This window comes from Salvelinus alpinus, chromosome 8 (genome assembly GCF_045679555.1).
Source record: "Salvelinus alpinus chromosome 8, SLU_Salpinus.1, whole genome shotgun sequence".
Taxonomy (NCBI): domain Eukaryota; kingdom Metazoa; phylum Chordata; class Actinopteri; order Salmoniformes; family Salmonidae; genus Salvelinus; species Salvelinus alpinus.
In genome coordinates this window covers 7,040,864-7,064,687 of record NC_092093.1, presented here as the reverse complement: position 1 = coordinate 7,064,687, position 23,824 = coordinate 7,040,864, and the positions used below count along the sequence as shown (strand labels likewise).

Below are 23,824 nucleotides of genomic sequence, written 5' to 3'. Positions count from 1 at the left end.
GGTGTGTGGGATCGGGCTGGATCAGGGAGGGAGGGGTGTGGGATGGGGCTGGATCAGGGAGGGAGGGGGGTGTGGGATGGGGCTGGATCAGGGAGGGAGGGGTGTGTGGGATGGGGCTGGATCAGGGAGGGAGGGGTGTGTGGGATGGGGCTGGATCAGGGAGGGAGGGGTGTGTGGGATGGGGCTGGATCAGGGAGGGAGGGGTGTGGGATGGGCCTGGATCAAGGAGGGAGGGGTGTGGGATGGGCCTGGATCAGGGAGGGAGGGGGTTTGTGTGAATCAGTCCTGAGGCAGCTGGACTCGACCATAATACACCACTGCACAGAAAGACAAATCAGATGTGGTATTAGCAACACCTTAATCCAAACCTACTGCATGTCTACCGTCACGGCACTGCGGAGGAAGACGCCTAGCAACCCTCCTTGCCTAGCAACCCTCCTTGCCTAGCAACCCTCCTTGCCTAGCAACCCTCCTTGCCTAGCAACCCTCCTTGCCTAGCAACCCTCCTTGCCTAGCAACCCTCCTTGCCTAGCAACCCTCCTTGCCTAGCAACCCTCCTTGCCTAGCAACCCTCCTTGCCTAGCAACCCTCCTTGCCTAGCAACCCTCCTTGCCTTACCTAACTTATGTTAGTGATGCAGTTTCACCATCATCAGTCCCTGGATACTTTTTTTTACTATTAGTTCAAATATAAAGGTGTAAATAAAGGCATATAAATATAAATAAATAAATAATAATAATATAAATAAAGGTGAAATAAAAAAATTCAAACAGAATTACAATGTCTCCACCTAGTGTTTATGAGGTACATGCGGTGTGTAAAAGGCCAGTCTGGTCATGTGATGCTAGCAGGGTGAAATGATAAAGATGTATCTTACAGATTCAACAGGCTCTCAAATACTTTAGGACACCAATCTTTATGACAACAAAATGTCAGACACGTCACATCTATTCAACAGGTAAATAAACACGACATGTTCACTGAACAACATTAACTATTATACACAACTATACAATCAGTTATTTGTGTTACTATAAAAGTAACAGATTAAAAAAATACTCAATCCTCAATACTACCATTCATTAAGTTAACAATAATGCACCTTAGAAAAATAATCATCTTTTTTTTAATGTCATCAATATGTCAATTTATATTTTTTACAAGCAATCAGCATTTGTAAAAACATTTCTCCAAGGAGATATGAGCTTTTTTTTTTAAAGACAAAGAATAGCAAAAACAAAAAGCTCAATGGATACATTTAGAAAAGTGTTCCATGTCTTTGGGATAGTTTTAGTAATACTTCAATGCAACTGAAACATTGAGAGAAAAAATATAAACGTTTTATGTCGCTAAAAAACACATACGGTATGTACACAAACACACAGTACCAGTCAGAAGTTTGGAAACACCTACTCATTTAAGGGTTTTTATTTTTACTATTTTCTACATTGTATAATAATAGTGAAGACATCAAAACTAAGAAATAACACATATGGAATCATGTAGTAACCAAAAGAAAGTGTTAAACAAATCAAAATATATTTTATAGTAGCCACCCTTTGCCTACGCTTGGCATTCTCTCAACCAGATTCATGAGGTAGTCACCTGGAATGCATTTCAATTAACAGGTGTGAATTGTTAAAAGTTAATGTGGAATTTCTTTCCTTCTTAATGCGTTTGAGCCAATCAGTTGTATTATGACAAGGAAGGGGGGTATCCAGAAGATAGGCCTATTTGGTAAAAGACCAAGTCCATATTATGCCAAGAACAGCTCAAATAAGTAAAGATAAACAACAGTCCATTCCTTTGAAGGTAAGTCAATCAATAATTATTTTATAATGTTGACAGTTTCTTCAAGTGCAGTCACAAAAACCATCAAGCGCTATGATGAAACTGGCTCTCATGAGGACCGCCACAGGAAAGGAAGACCCAGAGTTACCTCTGCTGCAAAGGATAAGTTCATTAGAGTTACCAGCCTCAGAAATTGCAGCTCAAATAAATGCTTCAGAGTTTAACAGACATCTCAACATCAACTGTTCAGAGGAGACTGCAGCAATTCGACCATGAAGGCCTGATTCATGCAAAGAAACCACAACTAAAGGACACCGATAAGAGGAGACTTGCTTGGGCCAAGAAAAACGAGCAATGGACATTAGACCGGTGGAAATCTGTCCTTTGGTCTGATTTTTGGTTCCAACCGCCGTGTCTTCGTGAGATGCAGAGTAGGTGTGGTCCCCACCGTGAATCATGGAGGAGATGGTGAGGTGGTGCTTTGCTGGTGACACTGTCAGTGATATATTTAAAATTAAAAAGGCACACTTAACCAGCATGGCTGCCACAGCATTCTGCAGCGATACATCATTCCATCTGGTTTGCACTTAGTGGGACTATCATTTGCTTAACAACAGGACAATGATCCAAAACACACCTCCAGCCTGTGTAAGAGCTATTTGAGAGTGATGGAGTGCTGCATCAGATGGCCTGGCCCTCCACAATCACCCGACCTCAACCCAATTGAGACGGTTTGGATGAGTCAGACTGCAGAGTGAAGGAATTGCTGTAAACAAGTGCTCAGCATATGTGGGAACTCCTTCAAGACTGTTGGAAAAACATTCCTCATGAAGCTGGTTGAGAGAATGCCAAGAGTGTGCAAAGCTGTCATCAAGGCAAAGGCTGGCTGCTTTGAATATGAAATATATTTTGATTTGTTTAGCCTCTCTAGGATAGGGGGCAGCATTCAGAATTTTGGATGAAAAGAGTGCCCAAATTAAACTGCCTGCTACTCATGCCCAGAAACTAAGATATGCATATTATTAGTAGATTTGGATAGAAAACTCTGAAGTTTCTTAAACTGTTTGAATCATGTCTGTGACTATAAACAGAACTTATTTGGCAGGCGAAACTTGAGGACAAACCATTCAGATTTTTTTTTTTTTTTTTTAGGTCACTCTTTTCAATGGGTTTTCATTGGGAATCCAGATTTCTAAGGGACCTTCTTGCAGTTCCTATCACTTCCACTGGATGTCAACAGTCTTTAGAAATTGGCTGAGGTTTTTACTTTGAGAAATGAAGAAGTAACACTGTTCAGAATGAGGCTCGAGGGAAGTTTACTCTTTCTCACAGAGGCTCGTTACACATTGTTTTCCTCAGGTATTGAACACAGATCATCCAGTCTTCAATTTTATTGATTATTTACATTAAAAAATACCTAATGTTGTATTACAAAAGTAGTTTGAGATGTTTGGACAAAGCTTACATGTAACTTTTGAGATATTTTTTAGTCACGTTACGCAAGTTGGAACCGGTGTTTTTCTGGATCAAACGCGCCAAATAAATTGACATTTTGGATATATATCAACGGAATTAATCGAACAAAAGGAACATTTGTGATGTTTATGGGTCATATTGGAGTGCCAACAGAAGAAGCTCGTCAAAGGTAAGGCATGAATTATATCTTTATTTCTGCGTTTTGTGTCGCCCGGGAGGGTTGAAATATGATGGTCTGTTTGCTGGCGTGCTATCCTCAGATAATAGCATCGTTTGCTTTCGCCGTAAAGCATTTTTGAAATCTGACATGTTGGCTGGATTCACAAAAAGTGTAGCTTTAATTTTGTATATTGAATGTGTGATTTCAAAGTAAAATTTTTATAGTAATTTATTTTAATTTGGCGCTCTGCATTTTCACTGGATGTTGGCCAATTGGGACGCTAGCGTCCCACATATCCCAGAGAGGTTAACACTTTTTTGGTTACTACATGATTCCATATGTGTTATTTCTTAGTTTTGATGTCTTCACTATTATTCTACAATGTAGAAAATCGTAAAAATAAAAGAAAAACCTTTGAATGTCCAAACTTTTGACTGGTACTGTATTTCAACTTTGACATTATGACCAAAAATCTAAATGTAATTAATTTTTAATGCAGGCTGTAACGCAATAAAATGTGGACAAAGGGGTCTGAATATTTTAAGCCAAGGCACTGTGTGCGTGCGAACATAACACATACACACATTTCTCTATAAATAATAAAGAAATGGTATTTGCACAATTAGGCATAAATAGTGGAAGACTCTTAGGCAGCGTTTCCACAGGCAGTCCAATTCTGATATTTTTCCCAGTAATTGGTATTTTGACCAATCACGTCAGATCTTTTTCAGAGCTGATCTGATTGGTCTTTTGACCACTTAGTGAAAAAAAAGATCAGAATTGGGCTGCCAGTGTTAATGCAGCCTTATTGGACAGTGTTAAAGGGAAGTGGTCATAAACCAGTGATTTATTGTGTGTGTGAGTGTCCAGCAGATCGTCCGTCTCTAAAACCTGGTTTCGTCGAGGACTGCAGGGGCAGAGATGTTCCCATCCTCTGGGTCTGCCGGGACCTGTCAATCAAAAACAATCCGCCAATCACATTCCAACTAAAAATACTATTCTGATTAGGGTTGCAAAATTCTAATAACTTTCCCAGAATCCCCAGTTTTTCCAGCAATCTCAGCTGGAGGATTCTCTGCTTATTCCCTTCTGATTCCGAGGCATCTTACAACCGGGATTTCAGGAAATATGGGAATTTGGAGAAGTTACCAGATTTTTATTTTTATTTTTAATCCTGATGCAAATACAGTATTAGTCTGAAATACAAGCAGACCAACTGTTTGAGTATCCATAGCAACACAACAGATAAATAACTAAAAGAACACGCTACATAAATATACACATACAGGTACTAGGAACTACACATCAAAAAGGTTAAAGTGTTAAAAGATTATCACATACATCTTATTCAACATATTGTAGACTGTAGGTGAAAATAACCTGTGTCTAATCATGTAATCTGGAGCGTGGAGAGTTGAGGGAAGTGAAAATAGAACAACAGCAGGATTCAGATGAGGGGTGGAGGGTTATGTTTTTTAATTTCCCAAAAACTTCCTAGAACTTAGATCATCTAAAGTCCATTTTTAGCCAATGTGGGGAAAAAAATAAGATTATTTTTGCACTACAAAGTTTCCAGGAAATTCTTGGTCAAAAGCAAAAGGTGTACAGGAGAGTGAATCCTAACTTAAGACTTGGCACCGATGTCGAATGGGGAGACTAAAGCTGAAGTTAGGATTCACTCCGAAGAAAATAATGACAGGGAAGCGTGTGGTGATTATTGGTTGGCTGTGCCCCTACCTTGGCCCGTCTGAGGTTCGAGCTAAGAGTGTAGGGGTTATAGGGTATATGGGTTAGTGATCAAGCCTGAAGAGAAGCAGAAGGGCAGTCTGGCTTGTTGATTAGAGCCGTGGCCCCGTAGTCCTGCTGCTGACCAGAGAGCTCTCCGTCCGCCTGGAACATAGTGTTTTTTTTTATTTTTAATTCACCTTCAAATTTTACATCAGGGGTTAATTGGAAGTACTATCATGTTATCGTCGCTGTCGGGAAGAACACCTTACATCTCCAAAAATGTTACTTCTCAGGGAAAAACAACAATAAAAACAATAAAACAACAATAACAAATCCTCCATGTACGACGTTGTAAACAAACGGCAACACTTTACTTGACACTCAGTGTCATAACACGTTACGACACGATCATAATCATGTCATAACAGCTGACATAACACTGTCATGACCCATATATTTACAATCGTTCTGACATATGTGTTATTTTATGGCTCTCTTACATATGGTATTTTATTAGGGTCCCCATTAGCTGTTGTAAAAGCAGCAGCTACTCTTCCTGGGGGTCCACACGAAACACAATACAGAGTGACATTGTTGATTTAATCAAATAATTTGTTTCCTGCCAAGAAGTTTCCTTTTGTTTGAAAGTTTGTTTCTTAAATACGTTGTGTCAGGTTTTGGCCAGGACTGTTCAGGTTTTGTTCACTAGATGTCCCCCTTGCACCTTTTTTGTACCTTTTGTTTTTCTTGCTCCAATTATTGTTTGCACCTGTAAGTCATTCCCTTGTTAGTATTTAAACCCTGTGTGTTCCTTAGTTCCTTGCTCAGTGTTTGTAAGTTAGCACCCAGCCCCAGCCCAAGCCTTGTTTTATATAGACTTTTCTCTTGTTGGATTTTCCAGAGGTTCTCTGGTTTTGTTCTTGTTTATTATTTGAGTAGTCTTTTGAGGTTTGTTTTTCCCTGCTGTTTTTTTACCACTTTGTGGATTTTTCGTTGTATTTTGGAGGATATCTATTTTTTATTAAACCACCATCTTTAGTACTGCTGTGTCTGCCTCATCTTCTGGGTTCTGCCAATTATTTAGTGACTGTTTCTCGCACCGGGTCCTGACACGTTGTTGTTGTAATGAATACTTAAGTCATGTTTTTGTTCATATTTTAAATCAATTGTAGAAAATAACCTTTATGACACTGTCAAGAAGCATTATGACCATCATAATCCTATAAGCCAGATGGGCATGTACGTGATAGGCCTTTATGTCAGTCATCAGTCAAGAAGAGGATGTCTTGTCCTGCTCCTGAAATCTAGTCCTGCATTCATCCCAGTCATCAGCAACAGAGCATTAGGTTAGGTGCATGTCTGACATCAATGTGTGTTCAAGTACAATGATAATTTAATATGGGTCAATTTCAGAAAATGCTATATAACATTAACATACTGTTGAGACGAGTAGACTAATGGTGTAATGGAATGTTTTGCCTTGTGTGGTAGGTTGACACTTTTGTCAGTGTCATAACCAGCCATAAAATAGTGCATTCTGAAAGTATTCAGACCCCTTCTCTTTTTCTACATTTTGTTACGTTACAGCCTTATTCTAAAATTGATAACATTCATTTTTTCCCCTCATCAAACTACACACAATACCAATTAATGACAAAGCGAAAAACAGAAATAACTTACATAAGTATTGAGAATCTGTGCTATGAGACTTGAAATTGAGCTCAGGTACATCCTGTTTCCATTGATCATCCTTGAGATGTTTCTACAACTTGTGGTCATTTTAATTGATTGGACATGATTTGGAAAGGCACACACCTGTCTTTATAAGGGTCCCACAGTTGACAGTGCATGTCAGAGCAAAAATCAAGCCATGAGGTCGAAGGAATTGTCCGTAAGAGCTCCGAGACAGGATTGTGTCGAGGCACAGATCTGGGGAAGGGTACCAAAATATTTCTGCAGCATTGAAGTTCCAAGAACACCGTGGCCTCCATCATTCTAAAATGGAAGAAGTTTGGAACCGCCAAGACTCTTCCTAGAGCTGGTCGCCCGGCCAAACTGAGGAATCGGGAGAGAAGGGCTTTGGTCAGGGAGGTGACCAAGAACTCAATGGTCACTCTGACAGAGCCCCAGAGTTCCTCTGGAGATGGGAGAACCTTCCAGAAGGAAAACCATCTCTTGCAGCGCTCCACCAATCAGGCCTTTATGGTAGAGTGGTCAGACAGAAGCCCCTCAGTAAAAGGCACGACAGCCGCTTGGAGTTCGCCAAACGGCACTTAAAGGACTCTCAGACCATAAGAAATAAGATTATTTGGTCTGAATGCCAAGCGTCACATCTGGAGGAAACCTGGCACCATCCCTACAGTGAAACATGGGTGGCAGCATCATGCATGGACTGGGAGACTACTCAGGATCGATTGAAAAATGAACAGAGCAAAGTACAGAGATCCTTGAGGAAAACCTGCTCCAGAGCACTCAGGACCTCAGACTGGGGCAAAGGTTCACCTTCCAACAGGGCGACCCTAAGCACACAGCCAAGACAACGCAGGAGTGGCTTCGGGACAAGTCTCTGAATGTCCTTGAGTGGCCCAGCCAGAGCCCGGACTTGAACCCGATCAACATCTCTGGAGAGACCTGAAAATAGCTGTGCAGCAACGCTCCTCATCCAACCTGGCAGATCTTGAGAGGATCTGCAGAGAACTCTCCATATACAGGTGTGCCAAGCTTGTAGCGTCATACCCAAGAAAACTCAAGGCTGTAATCGCTGCTGTAAATGAGATATTTCAGTTTTTGTAAAGAAAATCCTGCAAACCTGTTATTGCTTTGTCATTATGGGGTATTGCGTGTAGATTGATGAAAAAACAACTATTTAATACATTTTTGAATAAAGCTGTAACGTGACAAAATGTGGAAAAAGTCAAGGGGTCTGAATACTTTCTGAATGCATTGTGTCACAAAAGGTTTAAATATATGTCATGACAGTGTTATGACCATATTACGACAGGTTATGACAAGTTATGTCAGCTGTTATGACCGGGATGTCAAGTGTTACCAAAACAAACATTTACAAAACTTCAGAAGTTATTTTGAATTGAGGGGAGTTACTGCTTTCAATAAATTACTAGGTTTTCCGAGAGCGATCTGATCAGGTTGTCCTATTGAGGTCACAACACCTAGCAAAGTGGTCACATTTTACGACTTCTGACTTACTGCAAAAAACGTGCCTGTCTGAGAGATATATATTTATATAGTAAGGGGTTATTAACAGACACACACACACGACACAGACAGACATTAAACCAGACAGACAGACATTAAACCAGACATTAACCCATTTAATCCCGAATTTTTCCCAGACATGAAAATATCCAAATCAAGTGTCATTAGTAAACCTTTGAAGTAATCAATCATTATTTTATTACATTTTAATGGAAAAGTAGGTGAAAAAGTGTGTTTTATGGTCGGTCACAATTGTGACCGGTGGGATAATGTTACATACACTGAATTAACATATTTCTCCTATGCAGTTATCAAAATTCTTATATATCCCAACCCAGTTATTAACACATTTAAAACTCTGTCACTAGCAGTCCCCAGCATTGCCACGTCACATTCTAGTGTGACTATTTTACACCTCAAAAACCCCTATACAACACGATATGAATACTGAGAGCAAAGACAAAAAAACAACCATCAACGTATTTCAACATTGTTACTTTAGTGCAACATGTATTGAAACATTTATATTGTAACTTTATTGTAACAGTTGAACTTGTACTTTAGTGCAATATTCATGGTAACATTGTCATTGTGATATTTTAGTGCAACATTCACTAACAACTATATAGCAGTCGTGTGATTCATTCCCACTGAACATAAAGGTAACATTTAGGATAGAGGTAGCCTGTAGAATATGCATTCAAGTAGAGGCCTACACTGAACAAAAAACAATTATATATATATATATTGTGTTGTTTAAGTGTTCCCTTTATTTTTTTGAGCAGTGTATATATGTGTGTATATATATATACACACACACACATATATACACTGCTTAAAAAAATAAAGGGAACACTTAAACAACACAATGTAACTCCAAGTCAATCACACTTCTGTGAAATCAAACTGTCCACTTAGGAAGCAACACTGATTGACAATAAATTTCACATGCTGTTGTGCAAATGGAATAGACAAAAGGTGGAAATTATAGGCAATTAGCAAGACACACCCAATAAAGGAGTGGTTCTGCAGGTGGTGACCACAGACCACTTCTCAGTTCCTATGCTTCCTGGCTGATGTTTTGGTCACTTTTGAATGCTGGCGGTGCTTTCACTCTAGTGGTAGCATGAGACGGAGTCTACAACCCACACAAGTGGCTCAGGTAGTGCAGCTCATCCAGGATGGCACATCAATGCGAGCTGTGGCAAGAAGGTTTGCTGTGTCTGTCAGCGTAGTGTCCAGAGCATGGAGGCGCTACCAGGAGACAGGCCAGTACATCAGGAGACGTGGAGGAGGCCGTAGGAGGGCAACAACCCAGCAGCAGGACCGCTACCTCCGCCTTTGTGCAAGGAGGAGCAGGTGGAGCACTGTCAGTGCCCTGCAAAATGACCTCCAGCAGGCCACAAATGTGCATGTGTCTGCTCAAACGGTCAGAAACAGACTCCATGAGGGTGGTATGAGGGCCCGACGTCCACAGGTGGGGGTTGTGCTTACAGCCCAACACCGTACAGGACGTTTGGCATTTGCCAGAGAACACCAAGATTGGCGAATTCGCCACTGGCGCCCTGTGCTCTTCACAGATGAAAGCAGGTTCACACTGAGCACATGAGCACATGTGACAGATGTGACAGAGTCTGGAGACGCCGTGGAGAACGTTCTGCTGCCTGCAACATCCTCCAGCATGACCGGTTTGGCGGTGGGTCAGTCATGGTGTGGGGTGGCATTTCTTTGGGGGGCCGCACATGCCCTCCATGTGCTCGCCAGAGGTAGCCTGACTGCCATTAGGTACCGAGATGAGATCCTCAGACCCCTTGTGAGACCATATGCTGGTGCCGTTGGCCTTGGGTTCCTCCTAATGCAAGACAATGCTAGACCTCATGTGGCTGGAGTGTGTCAGCAGTTCCTGCAAGAGGAAGGCATTGATGCTATGGGACTGGCCCGCCCGTTCCCCAGACCTGAATCCAATTGAGCACATCTGGGACATCATGTCTCGCTCCATCCACCAACGCCACGTTGCACCACAGACTGTCCAGGAGTTGGCGGATGCTTTAGTCCAGGTCTGGGAGGAGATCCCTCAGGAGACCATCCGCCACCTCAGCAGGAGCATGCCCAGGCGTTGTAGGGAGGTCATACAGGCACGTGGAGGCCACACACACTTCTGAGCCTCATTTTGACTTGTTTTAAGGACATTACATCAAAGTTGGATCAGCCTGTAGTGTGGTTTTCCACTTTAATTTTGAGTGTGACTCCAAATCCAGACCACCATGGGTTGATAAATTTAATTTCCATTGATCATTTTTGTGTGATTTTGTTGTCAGCACATTCAACTATGTAAAGAAAAAAGTATTTAATAAGAATATTTCATTCATTCAGATCTAGGATGTGTTATTTTAGTGTTCCCTTTATTTTTCTGAGCAGTGTATATATATATATATATATATATATATATTTTAAAAGCGCCACTGCACAATGAGTGTATATATATATATATATATATATATATATATATATATCATAGAGGCTTCAGAACCAAGTGCAAGATTAGTTTGTGCATCACTATTTTGATAACGTTGTTCCTGTCATGATCTGTTTGCATAGGTTCAGCATATGCATTCAACAGCCTGGCTGGCAAATGGTCTGTCCATATCTGACCCATCGCTATCACAATCACTCAGGACAGCATCTGTCTCATTTTGAGGGATAACTGCAATGTTGCATGCCTTGTCTGGGCAGTCACCTAGATCCAACATATCCAGAACTTGACTCAAAGTGAAACTAAAAGAAAGAACAGAGTAGAAAGTTAGGTAAAACAAGAACTATGTATGTGTATAACTATGTGTATACCTAGATGCACTGTGGTATCCCACCGGTCACTATTGTTGCCGTCAACATGTTTACACATTCTATGACCACACTGAACAAAGTTGAGTAATTGCAAATGCATATATCACTACTAGACACCTTAAAGATGATGTGTACCAAAAATCTTTGTCCTATCTTTATGTTAACATACTTCACTAACCTCTTGTTTGGGAGCTTTGATGCAGCCATTCTCTTCTCATGGTGCAACCAGGAAGTAAACAGCTCTGGTCATGTGACAATTTACACTAAACATGTGACACTGCACATATTTCATTGAGACCCTTTACTTTTTCAATATTTGCTGGAAATGCATTGATACATCATTCAGTAACATTTTTAGAGCCTTATAACTAAAAACATTTTTTACGGTCACTATTGTGACCGATGGGATTAAATAGGTTAAACCAGACAGACACACAGAGAGACAGACAATCCAGCATGAGACAAGTCATTCTAGGAGCAACAGCAAAATACTGTGAGGTGACTTGAGGAGCATTACTGCACCAGACATGCATACATAGCTACACAGAAACTGATTTAACACACTGCCCTAACCCCCCCCCCCCCCCTCAGCCAGCCCCCCCCCCCACACTTACAGCTGCCTTGGCTAACTGGTTGGCCTTCTGTCTCTGCAGGTCTGACTTGATGAAGCCTGGAGAGAAGAAATACATTTCTGAGAAAGTGGACATGTTTAGGGTTTATGTAAGACTGGAGAGGTGTGTGCCAGCCATTTTGATGTCTGCCTGCAACACATGACCTTTCAGCAGATCCCTCTATACAGACACTCCGACTGACACTCCCCCTTCGAGGGGAGTTTGATACGTGGACCAGGTGAATACATCATTTGTTTCACTGTGCTGCTTGTCAAATAGCATGAAGGAATATTCCCTGTAGCAAAGACAGTAAGGTACAGCTTCCACTAGAGGGCACTCAATACAAAAAAAAGGTACACCGTACTACGATATGCACAGTACATAAATCCTTTAATAAAAAAGCTGGAAGGATTCATTCATAATACATTGGTTTATGACTTCGTTAATATTACAACACGACCTAGTTCATTATCTATGCCATGGCTCAGATTGACAAGTCAACTCATGACCGCCAATTATTTACATGTACAATTTAACCCTTTATTTAACTATAGTTTACCTTACGTACTGCCCATGCAGTAACCCTCTGTTGCTGACCCTTAACCCTTCAAGTCATACAATAAATAAATAATTAACATAAATGAACTTGGGACTTCAGCCCTGGTCTCCAATAACCAGTATTTACTTTTTAAGAGGAGTTTAGGGCTCATTGATTTATTACTTCAATTGATTTATAGTTCTTCCCCAAATACTGCCAACGCAGTAACCCTAAGGACTGACCTTTAACCCGTCACATCATTAACATAATCATCTAGTGCCGGGTTTCTCAAACTGGGTCCTGGGGCCCCCACTGGGTACACGTTTTGTTTTTTTGCCCCAGCACTACACATCTGATTCAAATAAAATCAACTAATCATCCTTCTTTGATAATTTGACAATCAGCTGTGTAGTATAAGGGTCAAAAAATCAAAATGTGCACCCCCCTTTGTGCTCCAGAGGACGATGTTAGGGATAGTCTATTGTCATGATGGTGAACTTGGACTTCAGCCAGGATGTTCTCCAGTAGCCAGTATGGCTGTATTTAAGGAATAACACAGCAGCTCTCTGGCGTTAACCCTTCAGGCCCAATCAGTAGGCTCACTTTCCTCTCATGTGGGTGAATGTGGACTTGGATTACAGTAGCCAATGGCACCCTATTCCCTATGTAGTGCACTACTTTTGACCATTATCATCAGAAAAAGGTCTTTACCTGTGAGGACCGATCCGATGAAGAGGAAGACACAGAGGAAGATGTTTCCTGCCAGCGTCCCGTAGTTATCTATGATCTTCCCCTGGCAGATAGTGAACATGATACCAAACACCTGTGTATATATATATAGAGAGAGAGAGAGACAGAAAGTGAGTTATCAATTATCTTTCCTTGACAGATAGTGAAAATGATACCAAACACCTGTCGGGGGAAGTGGCCCTCTACACCAGTAGTTCCCAAACTGTGGCGCGCACCAAATGTCTCACTGCCATACTTAAACTGGTTAACAGTGTTGGGTAAAGGCTATTTCCCTGACATCTGGAACCAGGGACTAATACTAAAAATATATAAAATAATAAAGACAAATTTGAACCAAACAATTATCGTGGCATTTGTGTCAACAGCAACCTGGGGGAGATATACAGCAGATCACTGCACGTTCTGAGTGAACACAACAACCTGAGCAAAAGTCAAAATGTATACCAAATTATCAAACCATATTTAGATCTTACACACCCTAATTGATAAAACATGTAAATCAAAACAAAACAAAATGCTTTGTAGATTTCCAAAAAGCATTTGATTAAATTTGACTGAAATTAATTTAAAAGTGTTGTGGGAGGAAAAAAAAAATGTAATCAAATTCATGTACACTAATAACAAATGCAGTCAATATTTATTTTCCCAAGGGTGAGGAGTAAAACAGCAGAACAAATTCAGCTCAAGTCTATTTAATATCTAGATAAATTAAATGGCAACAAAAAAAAACGCTTGAGCAATCAACAGCGCCCGATCTCACTCTTAATGACACGTATGCCTCCTGTAGTCAGATGACCTGGTGCTGCTGTCCCACACAAGAGATGGTTACAGCAACCATTAGATCATCTGCTATAGTTCTGTCAGACCTGGACCCTGACAGTCAATCTCAACAAGACAGGGAAACTGATGTGCTTTTTTTACTGGGCTCTACTGATATAGAACACACGTACGCATAACGGGCAACGTCAACCTGCAGCGTCGCGGTCAACGTCAACCTGCAGCGTCGCGGTCAACGTCAACCTGCAGCGTCGCGGTCAACGTCAACCTGCAGCGCCGCGGTCAACGTCAACCTGCAGCGTCACCGGGAACGTCAACCTGCAGCGTCGCGGTCAACGTCAACCTGCAGCGCCGCTGGCAACGTCAACCTGCAGCGCCGCGGTCAACGTCAACCTGCAGCGTCACCGGGAACGTCAACCTGCAGCGTCACCGGGAACGTCAACCTGCAGCGCCACCGGGAACGTCAACCTGCAGCGTCACCGGGAACGTCAACCTGCAGCGCCGCGGTCAACGTCAACCTAGCCATGAATGAACTGAAAGACAAAGCAAGCAGGGCTTTCAATGCCATTAAACAATGTATTAAATTAGATGCACAAATTAGGATCTGGCTCATAATATTCTAATCAATAATAGAACCAATAGCACTATATGGCAGTGAAGTGTGGGGTCCGCTATATTGCAGTGAAGTGTGAGGTCCGCTATATGGCAGTGAAGTGTGGGGTCCGCTATATGGCAGTGAAGTGTAAGGTCCGCTATACGGCAGTGAAGTGTGGGGTCCGCTATACGGCAGTGAAGTGTGGGGTCCGCTATACGGCAGTGAAGTGTGGGGTCCGCTATATGGTAGTGAAGTGTGGGGTCCGCTATATGGCAGTGAAGTGTGGGGTCCGCTATATGACAGTGAAGTGTGGGGTCCGCTATATGACAGTGAAGTGTGGGGTCCGCTATATGGCAGTGAAGTGTGGGGTCCGCTATACGGCAGTGAAGTGTGGGGTCCGCTATACGGCAGTGAAGTGTGGGGTCCGCTATACGGCAGTGAAGTGTGGGGTCCGCTATACGGCAGTGAAGTGTGAGGTCCGCTATACGGCAGTGAAGTGTGGGGTCCGCTATACGGCAGTGAAGTGTGGGGTCCGCTATACGGCAGTGAAGTGTGAGGTCCGCTATACGGCAGTGAAATGTGAGGTCCGCTATACGGCAGTGAAGTGTGAGGTCCGCTATACGGCAGTGAAGTGTGGGGTCCGCTATACGGCAGTGAAGTGTGGGGTCCGCTATACGGCAGTGAAGTGTGGGGTCCGCTATATGGCAGTGAAGTGTGGGGTCCGCTATATGGCAGTGAAGTGTGGGGTCCGCTATATGGCAGTGAAGTGTGAGGTCCGCTATATGGCAGTGAAATGTGAGGTCCGCTATATGGCAGTGAAGTGTGGGGTCCGCTATACGGCAGTGAAGTGTGAGGTCCGCTATACGGCAGTGAAGTGTGAGGTCCGCTATACGGCAGTGAAATGTGAGGTCCGCTATACGGCAGTGAAGTGTGGGGTCCACTATACGGCAGTGAAGTGTGGGGTCCGCTATACGGCAGTGAAGTGTGAGGTCCGCTATACGGCAGTGAAGTGTGGGGTCCGCTATACGGCAGTGAAGTGTGGGGTCCGCTATACTGCAGTGAAGTGTGGGGTCCGCTATACGGCAGTGAAGTGTGGGGTCCACTATACGGCAGTGAAGTGTGGGGTCCACTATATGGCAGTGAAGTGTGGGGTCCACTATATGGCAGTGAAGTGTGGGGTCCACTATATGGCAGTGAAGTGTGGGGTCCACTATATGGCAGTGAAGTGTGAGGTCCACTATATGGCAGTGAAGTGTGAGGTCCGCTATATGGCAGTGAAGTGTGGGGTCCACTATATGGCAGTGAAGTGTGGGGTCCACTATATGGCAGTGAAGTGTGGGGTCCACTATATGGCAGTGAAGTGTGGGGTCCACTATATGGCAGTGAAGTGTGGGGTCCGCTTACGAAGCAAGAATTTGACAGACGGGACAAACACCCAACTGGAACCCTGCATGTGGAATTCTGTAAGAGCATCCTCGGAGTACAGAGGAAAACTCCAAACAACGCAAGCAGAGTAGAATTATGCCAATTCCCTCTGATTAATTTCCAAAAAAAGCCACCAAATTGTATAATCTTTAAAAACTACTGACCCCCTACTCCTACCATTACTAAGTCCTCAAATGTCAAGAGGTGACCATAGAGAAGACTCCCCTCAGTATCTGGTTCTGAGGCTTAGTTCACTAACCCCTACCAATCCAACAAAGCCACAGGACAGCACTCAAAAAATATCACCTATTGGAAAGACACCACAAAAAAAATCTAAGTAAACTGCAATGCTATTTGTCTCTAAACAGACAGTACATGGTGGCAGACTATCTGACCACCGTGACTGATAGAAAACTGAGAGAAACAATTACAAATGTACAGACTCATTGAGCACAGCCTGGCCATAGAAACCGTCCGTTACAGACCGGTCCGACAACCCAGAGAGGACAGCCTGGCCATAGAAACCGTCCGTTACAGACCGGTCCGACAACCCAGAGAGGACAGCCTGGCCATAGAAACCGTCCGTTACAGACCGGTCCGACAACCCAGAGAGGACAGCCTGGCCATAGAAACCGTCCGTTATAGACCGGTCCGACAACCCAGAGAGGACAGCCTGGCCATAGAAACCGTCCGTTACAGACCGGTCCGACAACCCAGAGAGGACAGGTTGTGCTCACTCTAACCCTCAGAGAGGTCCTGGCAGAGCTGTACTTTCTCCTACACTAACAGAACTATGTAGACTTACAGGCAAATTCTTTGCTAAAATGTTAAATACAAAAATGTTCAAACTAAAACAGAAAAGGAAAAAAATCCAATATCTATTTGGAGAAAAACACCTTTGTACCATATAAGCTGCAAAATATGTAACTTACTGTCACACCCGTAGGGACAGCCAGTGAAACAACCAACCAGACCAATTATATCTGTGTATTTCATCATTGTCCTCATTCATGTCTTACTGTAGTGTCCAGTTAAATTGTTACTACTCACTCAGTATTATTTTTCTTATTATAATCATCCATCTGTCATCGTTGATTTGATACATGTCTATATATGTTTGCTTTGGCAATGTATGTGGTAACACCATCCATGCCAATAAAGCCTTTCGAATTTGAATTGAAAGGAGGTACAGAGAGCCCGAGACAGAGAGCGAGAGAGAAAGAGAGTGCACGAGACAGAGAGCGAGAGAGAAAGAGAGTGCACGAGACAGAGAGAGAGAAAGCAACAGAGCGAGAAATCGAGAGAGAGTGACAGAAAGGGACCGAAATAGAGAAGTTTCGGGAATTCAGAGCAACAGCAGAGATCGTGATTAAATATTTGTTTAATAATATAATACTTGTCTAATATTGAGTTAATACAAAAACAAACTCAATAGGAACTACCAGAACCAGGCTCGCCATCTTTATTTGGGGGATTTGTGTGTATCTTTTTATATTGTTTGGTATTACTGCACTGTTGAAGCTACGTGGAAACATAAGCATTTCCCTGCACCTCTGATAGCATCTGCTAAATATGTGTAAGTGACCAATAACATTTGATGTCAAAGTGCTTTATTAGGCAGATGCATATCAGATCCAGGGGATGAGCTCTGTTACTGACAGACTGATCAGATTCAATAGCAGCCTCACAGGCTGATGCTGTCTTGTATGCTGATTCATATAGACAGGCTCCTTGAAGACAGCCTATAAAAAAGGCCTCACCCTTACATATCAGCCTCCGAGGCAGCTATTGAATCTGATCAACCTGTCAGAAATGTTGTTCACCCGACTCTGTAAATATCATCCATAAAACGTGAAGTGTCCTTTACAGTTATACACAAGCTAACAACCAGCATCGATAACAAGATGACCTAGCTAGCTTGTCCTAGCTAGCTTGTCCAAGTGACACGGTATGGTCATAATGCTTCATGACGGTGTCAAAAAGTTTTTTTTTTTGTTTTTTTAGATGATTACTTAGCTATTTAAAGTGAGAAAAAAAACATGACTGTAAAGAATTCATTACAACAAAGGATTTAAGAAAGCAAACTTTCAAACGAAACTTCTTGGCAGGAAAAAACTGATTTGAAAAACATTTGGGTTTTGACAGGCTTATTGGTAGGTGTCATAACCAGCCATAAAATACAATATCTGTCACAACAGGTTTAAATATATGACAATGTTATGACCATATGACAGGTTATGTCAGTGCTTATGACATTATGACATGGTTTTGACTGTCTGGGTGTCAAATAAAGTGTTACCCAGATTGAAATCATATTTCATGTTGCTAAAACAGTGTCAGTTCCACTTTATCTATATATCTGCATCAAAACAGACTACAAATTACACCTAGTCTTACATATAAGACATACACAAGTTGTGTATTAATAAACCAAGAACTTTGAGGGGAATACATAAGTTACATTGAAAATTGGAAAGACTAAATATGATAACAATAAGGCAATAAGATAACAATTTTGTACAGTTATCAAAGTAAACATTCACATAAAAGACATTAACAATAATTGGCTTTTAAAACTTAACTTTCTTCTGTACATACAGTCCACTATGCCTGATAAAGGAAGAGTCAGAATGGGAACAAATTAAACACCAATTCTGTCAACTGCTCGCTGAATCTCGACAATTTGTGCCTCCTTCAAATTGGGCCGATGCAGTGAACTGGACAGACTTATCAGATGATCTGTTCCACTCAACTCATAGCTAGTTTATCCAGTGACCACCGTATTTATAAGGATAGCTACTGAATGAAATGTAGCTAGCTAGCTGGTATGGTGGCTCACACTGGCCATGCAGTATCCAATCCAACAAGCTAAACGTGGACGCCAAAAGACCCAGCTATCGAGACTTGGGAGCTCATGGGCGCACACAGGCTACATTAGCCAACTGGTTAGCCATGATTACACCACAGGCTACATTAGCCAACTGGTTAGCCATGATTACACCACAGGCTACATTAGCCAACTGGTTAGCCATGATTACACCACAGGCTACATTAGCCAACTGGTTAGCCATGATTACACCACAGGCTACATTAGCCAACTGGTTAGCCATGATTACACCACAGGCTACATTAGCCAACTAACACAGGCAACAATAACTGGCGACTAGTTCCTTTTCAGACAAATATTTTCAAGTTAGTTTAGGAGGATAACCATTACTGGAATGTAGCTAGCTAGATGACTGGCCAGGCAGTAGCGACCCATTCGTGACCTATTCTTTGATACATTTGTGTTAACTTAGTCATAACAAGCAACACATACAGACCGTTTTGTGGAACTGTAAAAATAACTATTAGTGGGCTCTTTGTTTTGTTTTTTATGATCGGACAGTGAAACTAAAGAAAGACTGCTAGCTGGTGAGGCTTTCATAACACATACATTTAAACCTGTTATAACATATATTGCGTTATTTTATTTCTGGTTATGACACCTACATAAGTGTCAAAACCCAGAAAACTTACCACACAAAGGAAAACATTAAATTACACCATAGCCTACCTGTCAACAGTATGTTTGAGATAGAGAGATAGATACACACACACACCATTCTGAAAGTATTCAGACCCCTTCCCTTTTTCCACATTTTGTTATGTAAAAGCCTTTTTCTAAAATGGATTAAATTAAATATTTTCGTCAATCAACACACAATACCCCATTATGACAAAGTGAAAAATTTTTTTTTTTTTTTTGCTAATTTATTAAAAATAAAACAAATACCTTATTCACATTCGTATTCAGACCGTTTTGCTATGAGACTCGAAATTGAGCTCAGGTGCATCCTGTTTCCATTGATCATCCTTGAGATGTTTCTACAACTTGGAGTCCACCTGTAGTAAATTAAATTGACTGGACATGATTTGGAAAGGCACACACCTGTCTATATAAGGTCCCACAGTTGACTGTGCATGTCAGAGCAAAAACCAAGCCATGAGGTCAAAATAATTGTCCGTAGAGCTCCGAGACAAGATTGTGTCGAAAGCACAGATCTGGGGAAGGGTAACCAAAACATTTCTGCAGCATTGAAGGTCCCCAAGAACACAGTGGCCTCCATCATTCATAAATGAAAGAAGTTTGGAACCACCAAGACTCTTCCTAGAGCTGGCCGCCCGGCCAAACTGAGCACTTGGGGGAGAAGGGCCTTGGTCAGGGAGGTGACCAAGAACCCGATGGTCACTGACAGAGCTCTAGAGTTCCTCTGTGGTGATGGGAGAACCTTCCAGAAGGACAACCATCTCTGCAGCACTCCACCAATCAGGCCTTTATGGTAGAGTGGCCCGACAGAAGCAACTCCAGTAAAAAGGCACATGACTGCCCGCTTGGAGTTTTCCAAACGGCACCTAAAGACTTCAACAAAGTACTGAGTAAAGGGTCTGAATACTTATGTAAATGTGATTTGTTTCTTTTAATATAAATTAGCAAACATTTAAAAAAACATGTGCTTTGTCATTATGGGGTATTGTTTGTAGATTGGTGAATAAAAACAGCTATTTAATCCATTTTAGAATAAGACTAACATAACAAAATATAGAAAAAGTCAAGGTCTGAATACTTTCCGAATGCACTGTATTTCCATGGATACCAAAAGCTCTGATCTGCTCACTGTCTGCAGCAGCTGCTGTGTGTGTGTTCGTGTGTTCACCTGTGCAGAGCAGTTGAGCAGGCCTGAAGAGGTGCCTTCACACTCGGGGTAGGTCAGCTCCACTCCAAACTCAAAGCCCAGGGGCAGGTAGCCTGTCATGAAGAACCTGCACACACACACTTATAATAAACCGCTATATAGACATATGGAAATATTATAACACTTATTACATATTAATATACAGTACCTGTCAAAAGTTTGGACACACCTGCTCATTCAAGGGGTTTCTTAATTTTTACTATTTTCTACATTGTAGAATAATAGTGAAGACATCAACACCATGAAATAACACATATGGAATCATGTAGTAACCAAAAGTGTTAAACACAAAATATATTTTATATTTGAGATTTCAAAGTAGCCTTTGCCTTTGCCTTGATGACAGCTTTGCACACTTGGCATTCTCTCAACCAGCTTCACCTGGAATGCTTTTCCAGCAGTCTTGAAGGAGTTCCCACATATGCTGAGCACTTGTGGCTGCTTTTCCTTCAATTTGCGGTCGTCCAACTCATCCCAAACCATCTCAATTGGGTTGAGGTAGGGTGGTGATTGTGGAGGGCAGGTCATCTGATGCAGCACTCCATCACTCTCTTTCTTGGTCAAATAGCCCTTACCAACCTGGAGGTGTGTTTTGGGTCATCTTACTAAACGCAAACCAGATGGGATGGCGCATCGCTGTAGAATGCTGTGGTAGCCATGCTGGTCAAGTGTCCCAGCCTTCTAAATAAATCACAGACAGTGTCACCAGCAAAGCACCCCCACACCTCCTCCATGCTTCACGGTGGGAACCACACATGCAGAGACCATCCGGTCACCTACTCTGCATCTCACGAAGACACGGCAGTTGGAAGAAAAAAAAATCTCCAATTTGTACTCCAGACCAAAAGGACAGTTTTCCACCGGTCTAATGTCCATTGCTCGTGTTTCTTGGTCCAAGCAAGTCTCTTCTTACTGGTGTCCTTTAGTTGTGGTTTCTTTGTAGAAATTCGAACATTAAGGCCTGATTCACGCAGTCTCCTCTGATGTGTCTGTTACTTGAAGCATTTATTTGGGCTGCAATCTGAGGTGCAGTTAACTCTGGGTCTTTCCTTTCCTGTGGCGGTCCTCATGATAGCAAGTTGCATCATTGTGCTTGATGGTTTTTGCAACTGCACTTGAAGAAACTTTCAAAGTTCTTGAAATTTTCCAGATTGACTGACTTTCATGTCTTAAAGTAATGGACTGTCATTTCATTTTGCTTATTTGAGCTGTTTTTGCCATAATATGGACTTGGTCTTTTACCAAATAGGACTATCTTCTGTATACTGATTGGCTCAAACGCATTAAGGAAAGAAATTCCAAAAATGTACTTTGACAAGCCACACCTGTTAATTGAAATGCATTCCAGGTGACTACCTCATGAATCTGGTTGAGAGAATGCCAAGAGTGTGCAAAGTTGTCAAGGCAAAGGGTGGCTACTTTGAAGAATCTCAAATATATTTGGAATTGTTTAACACTATTGGTTACTACGTGATTCCATAGTTTTGATGTCTTCACTATTACTCTACAATGTAGAAAATAGTAAAAAAAATAAACTTTTGACTGGTACTTTATGTATACACAGAGATCCTATTTTTTGGTATCTAGATTTAATATTTTCCTGACCAAGATGGCAGATGTTTCAGTCCTGTTGCTAGGATGCTAATGTCCACTCTTGTGTTCTATTTCATTCTGTGGTTGTTTCTGTCACACAGATTCTACAAGGAGACATGTCACAAAAATGCAATAGAACATGACATAATAACTGGGGCACACCTCAATCATTATCAGAATAGCCTGGGTTGACAGACAGCGTATGACTTCATAAATTAATACTTTCTCTGTTGCAAGTCGCTGTACATTCATAGCTAAATATCATAATGACAAGTCTTACCCCTCTCCTGCATAATTTATAGAACAGGGGTTGCATCTCAGGAAGTGAGAGACAGAGAGGGGGGGGGCAGAGCGTGAGAAAGAGGGGTCGAGAGATTTTATTATATTTATTCAGTGGAACCCATTGAGACCAGGAGCTCAAGGGAGCCTAGTGGTTAGAGCGTTGGGCCATGTCTTTCAGCTAGATCCAATCCCCCGAGCTGACAAGGTAAGAATCTGTCGTTCTGCCCCTGAACAAGGCCGTTAACCCACTGGTTCTTTACTGACTTGCCGAGTTAAACTTTTTTTTATTTTTTTATTATTTAACAATCGTGTCCTGAGAACAACTATACATATTCAAAATGATCAATACAATTTTTTAAACTACAAATGACAGAATCAACACTAGCGTCAAACACCACAAATACAATTATTTACATTCAATCCAAACAGTTGCATTTCTCATTAAAAACTCATTCAACATTAAAGTCCTAAACTGCCCTACATGCACCCGAGAGGCAAGGAGTTTTGTAGGCTATTCCAGAAATGGGGTGCACTAAAACTGAAATTGGATTTACCTAGATCGGAAGGTACTCATGGAACCTCCAGAGTTAAACATTCCTTTGAAAGGTTTTGGTGTCTCATATTTAGTTTTTATTTTAACAGCTTAGTGAGGTAGGTCGGAAGCTTGTATAGTAGAGCTTTGAAAACAAAGAGTGAGTAATGAAGCGATCTACGGGACTTTAAATGAGGACCAGCCAACCTTTTGATACAGGATGCAGTGATGCGTATTGAAACGGTCACCGGTGATAAAGTGAAGGGAGCTATGGTAGACGGCATCCAAAGGGTTAAGAGTAGTGGCTATTGCGTTCTGGTAAATGGTGTCACCGTAGTCAAGAACTGGCTGGAAAGTTGACTGTACAATCTGCCTCCTGCTGTTTAGGGAGAAGCATGATCTGTTTCTATAAAATAAGCCTACTTTAAATCTCAGCTTCTTAACTAGCTCATTCGTATGTTTTTTAAAAGTCAAATTATTGTCAATCCAAAATCCCAGATATGTATAGGTGGGAACCTGCTCAATGAAAGAAACATCCAATGCATAATGTGTAAGCCATCAAATATTAAAATAAAAAAAGCATACCTAGTTTCACACATTAAGTTTAAAAAATATATATATATATATCAACAAGGACTTTCTGCAAGGCGACAAATGGATAGCCTAGTCAGCCATAGGGGCAATAGCATACATACGTGTTATCTGCATACAGATGAATGTTACAGGTTTTTGCAGATAGACCAAAGTTATTTATATAAATAGTAAAGAGG

At 41.7% G+C, this 23,824-nt stretch overlaps 1 protein-coding gene across 4 annotated transcripts in view; it reads right to left on the bottom strand.

Annotated features, from left to right (window-relative positions):
- Window positions 1-897: 897 nt before the first annotated feature.
- The window catches only part of LOC139582481 (choline/ethanolamine transporter flvcr2b-like), a 59,177-nt gene continuing 36,250 nt past the window's right edge, over window positions 898-23,824 (bottom strand). Inside the window, exons 7-11 of one of the 4 annotated variants that reach the window (XR_011676370.1) lie at window positions 20,609-20,714; window positions 13,076-13,187; window positions 11,830-11,885; window positions 5,165-5,317; window positions 898-4,377 (exon numbers count right to left, since the gene is read on the bottom strand). Coding sequence is in view for 3 of the 4 variants with exons in the window: in XM_071412525.1 (XP_071268626.1) it covers window positions 5,225-5,317; window positions 11,830-11,885; window positions 13,076-13,187; window positions 20,609-20,714 (367 nt within the window). In the remaining variant the exon portion in view is untranslated. The other 3 variants (XM_071412526.1, XM_071412525.1, XM_071412527.1) reach the window with 3 other exon arrangements.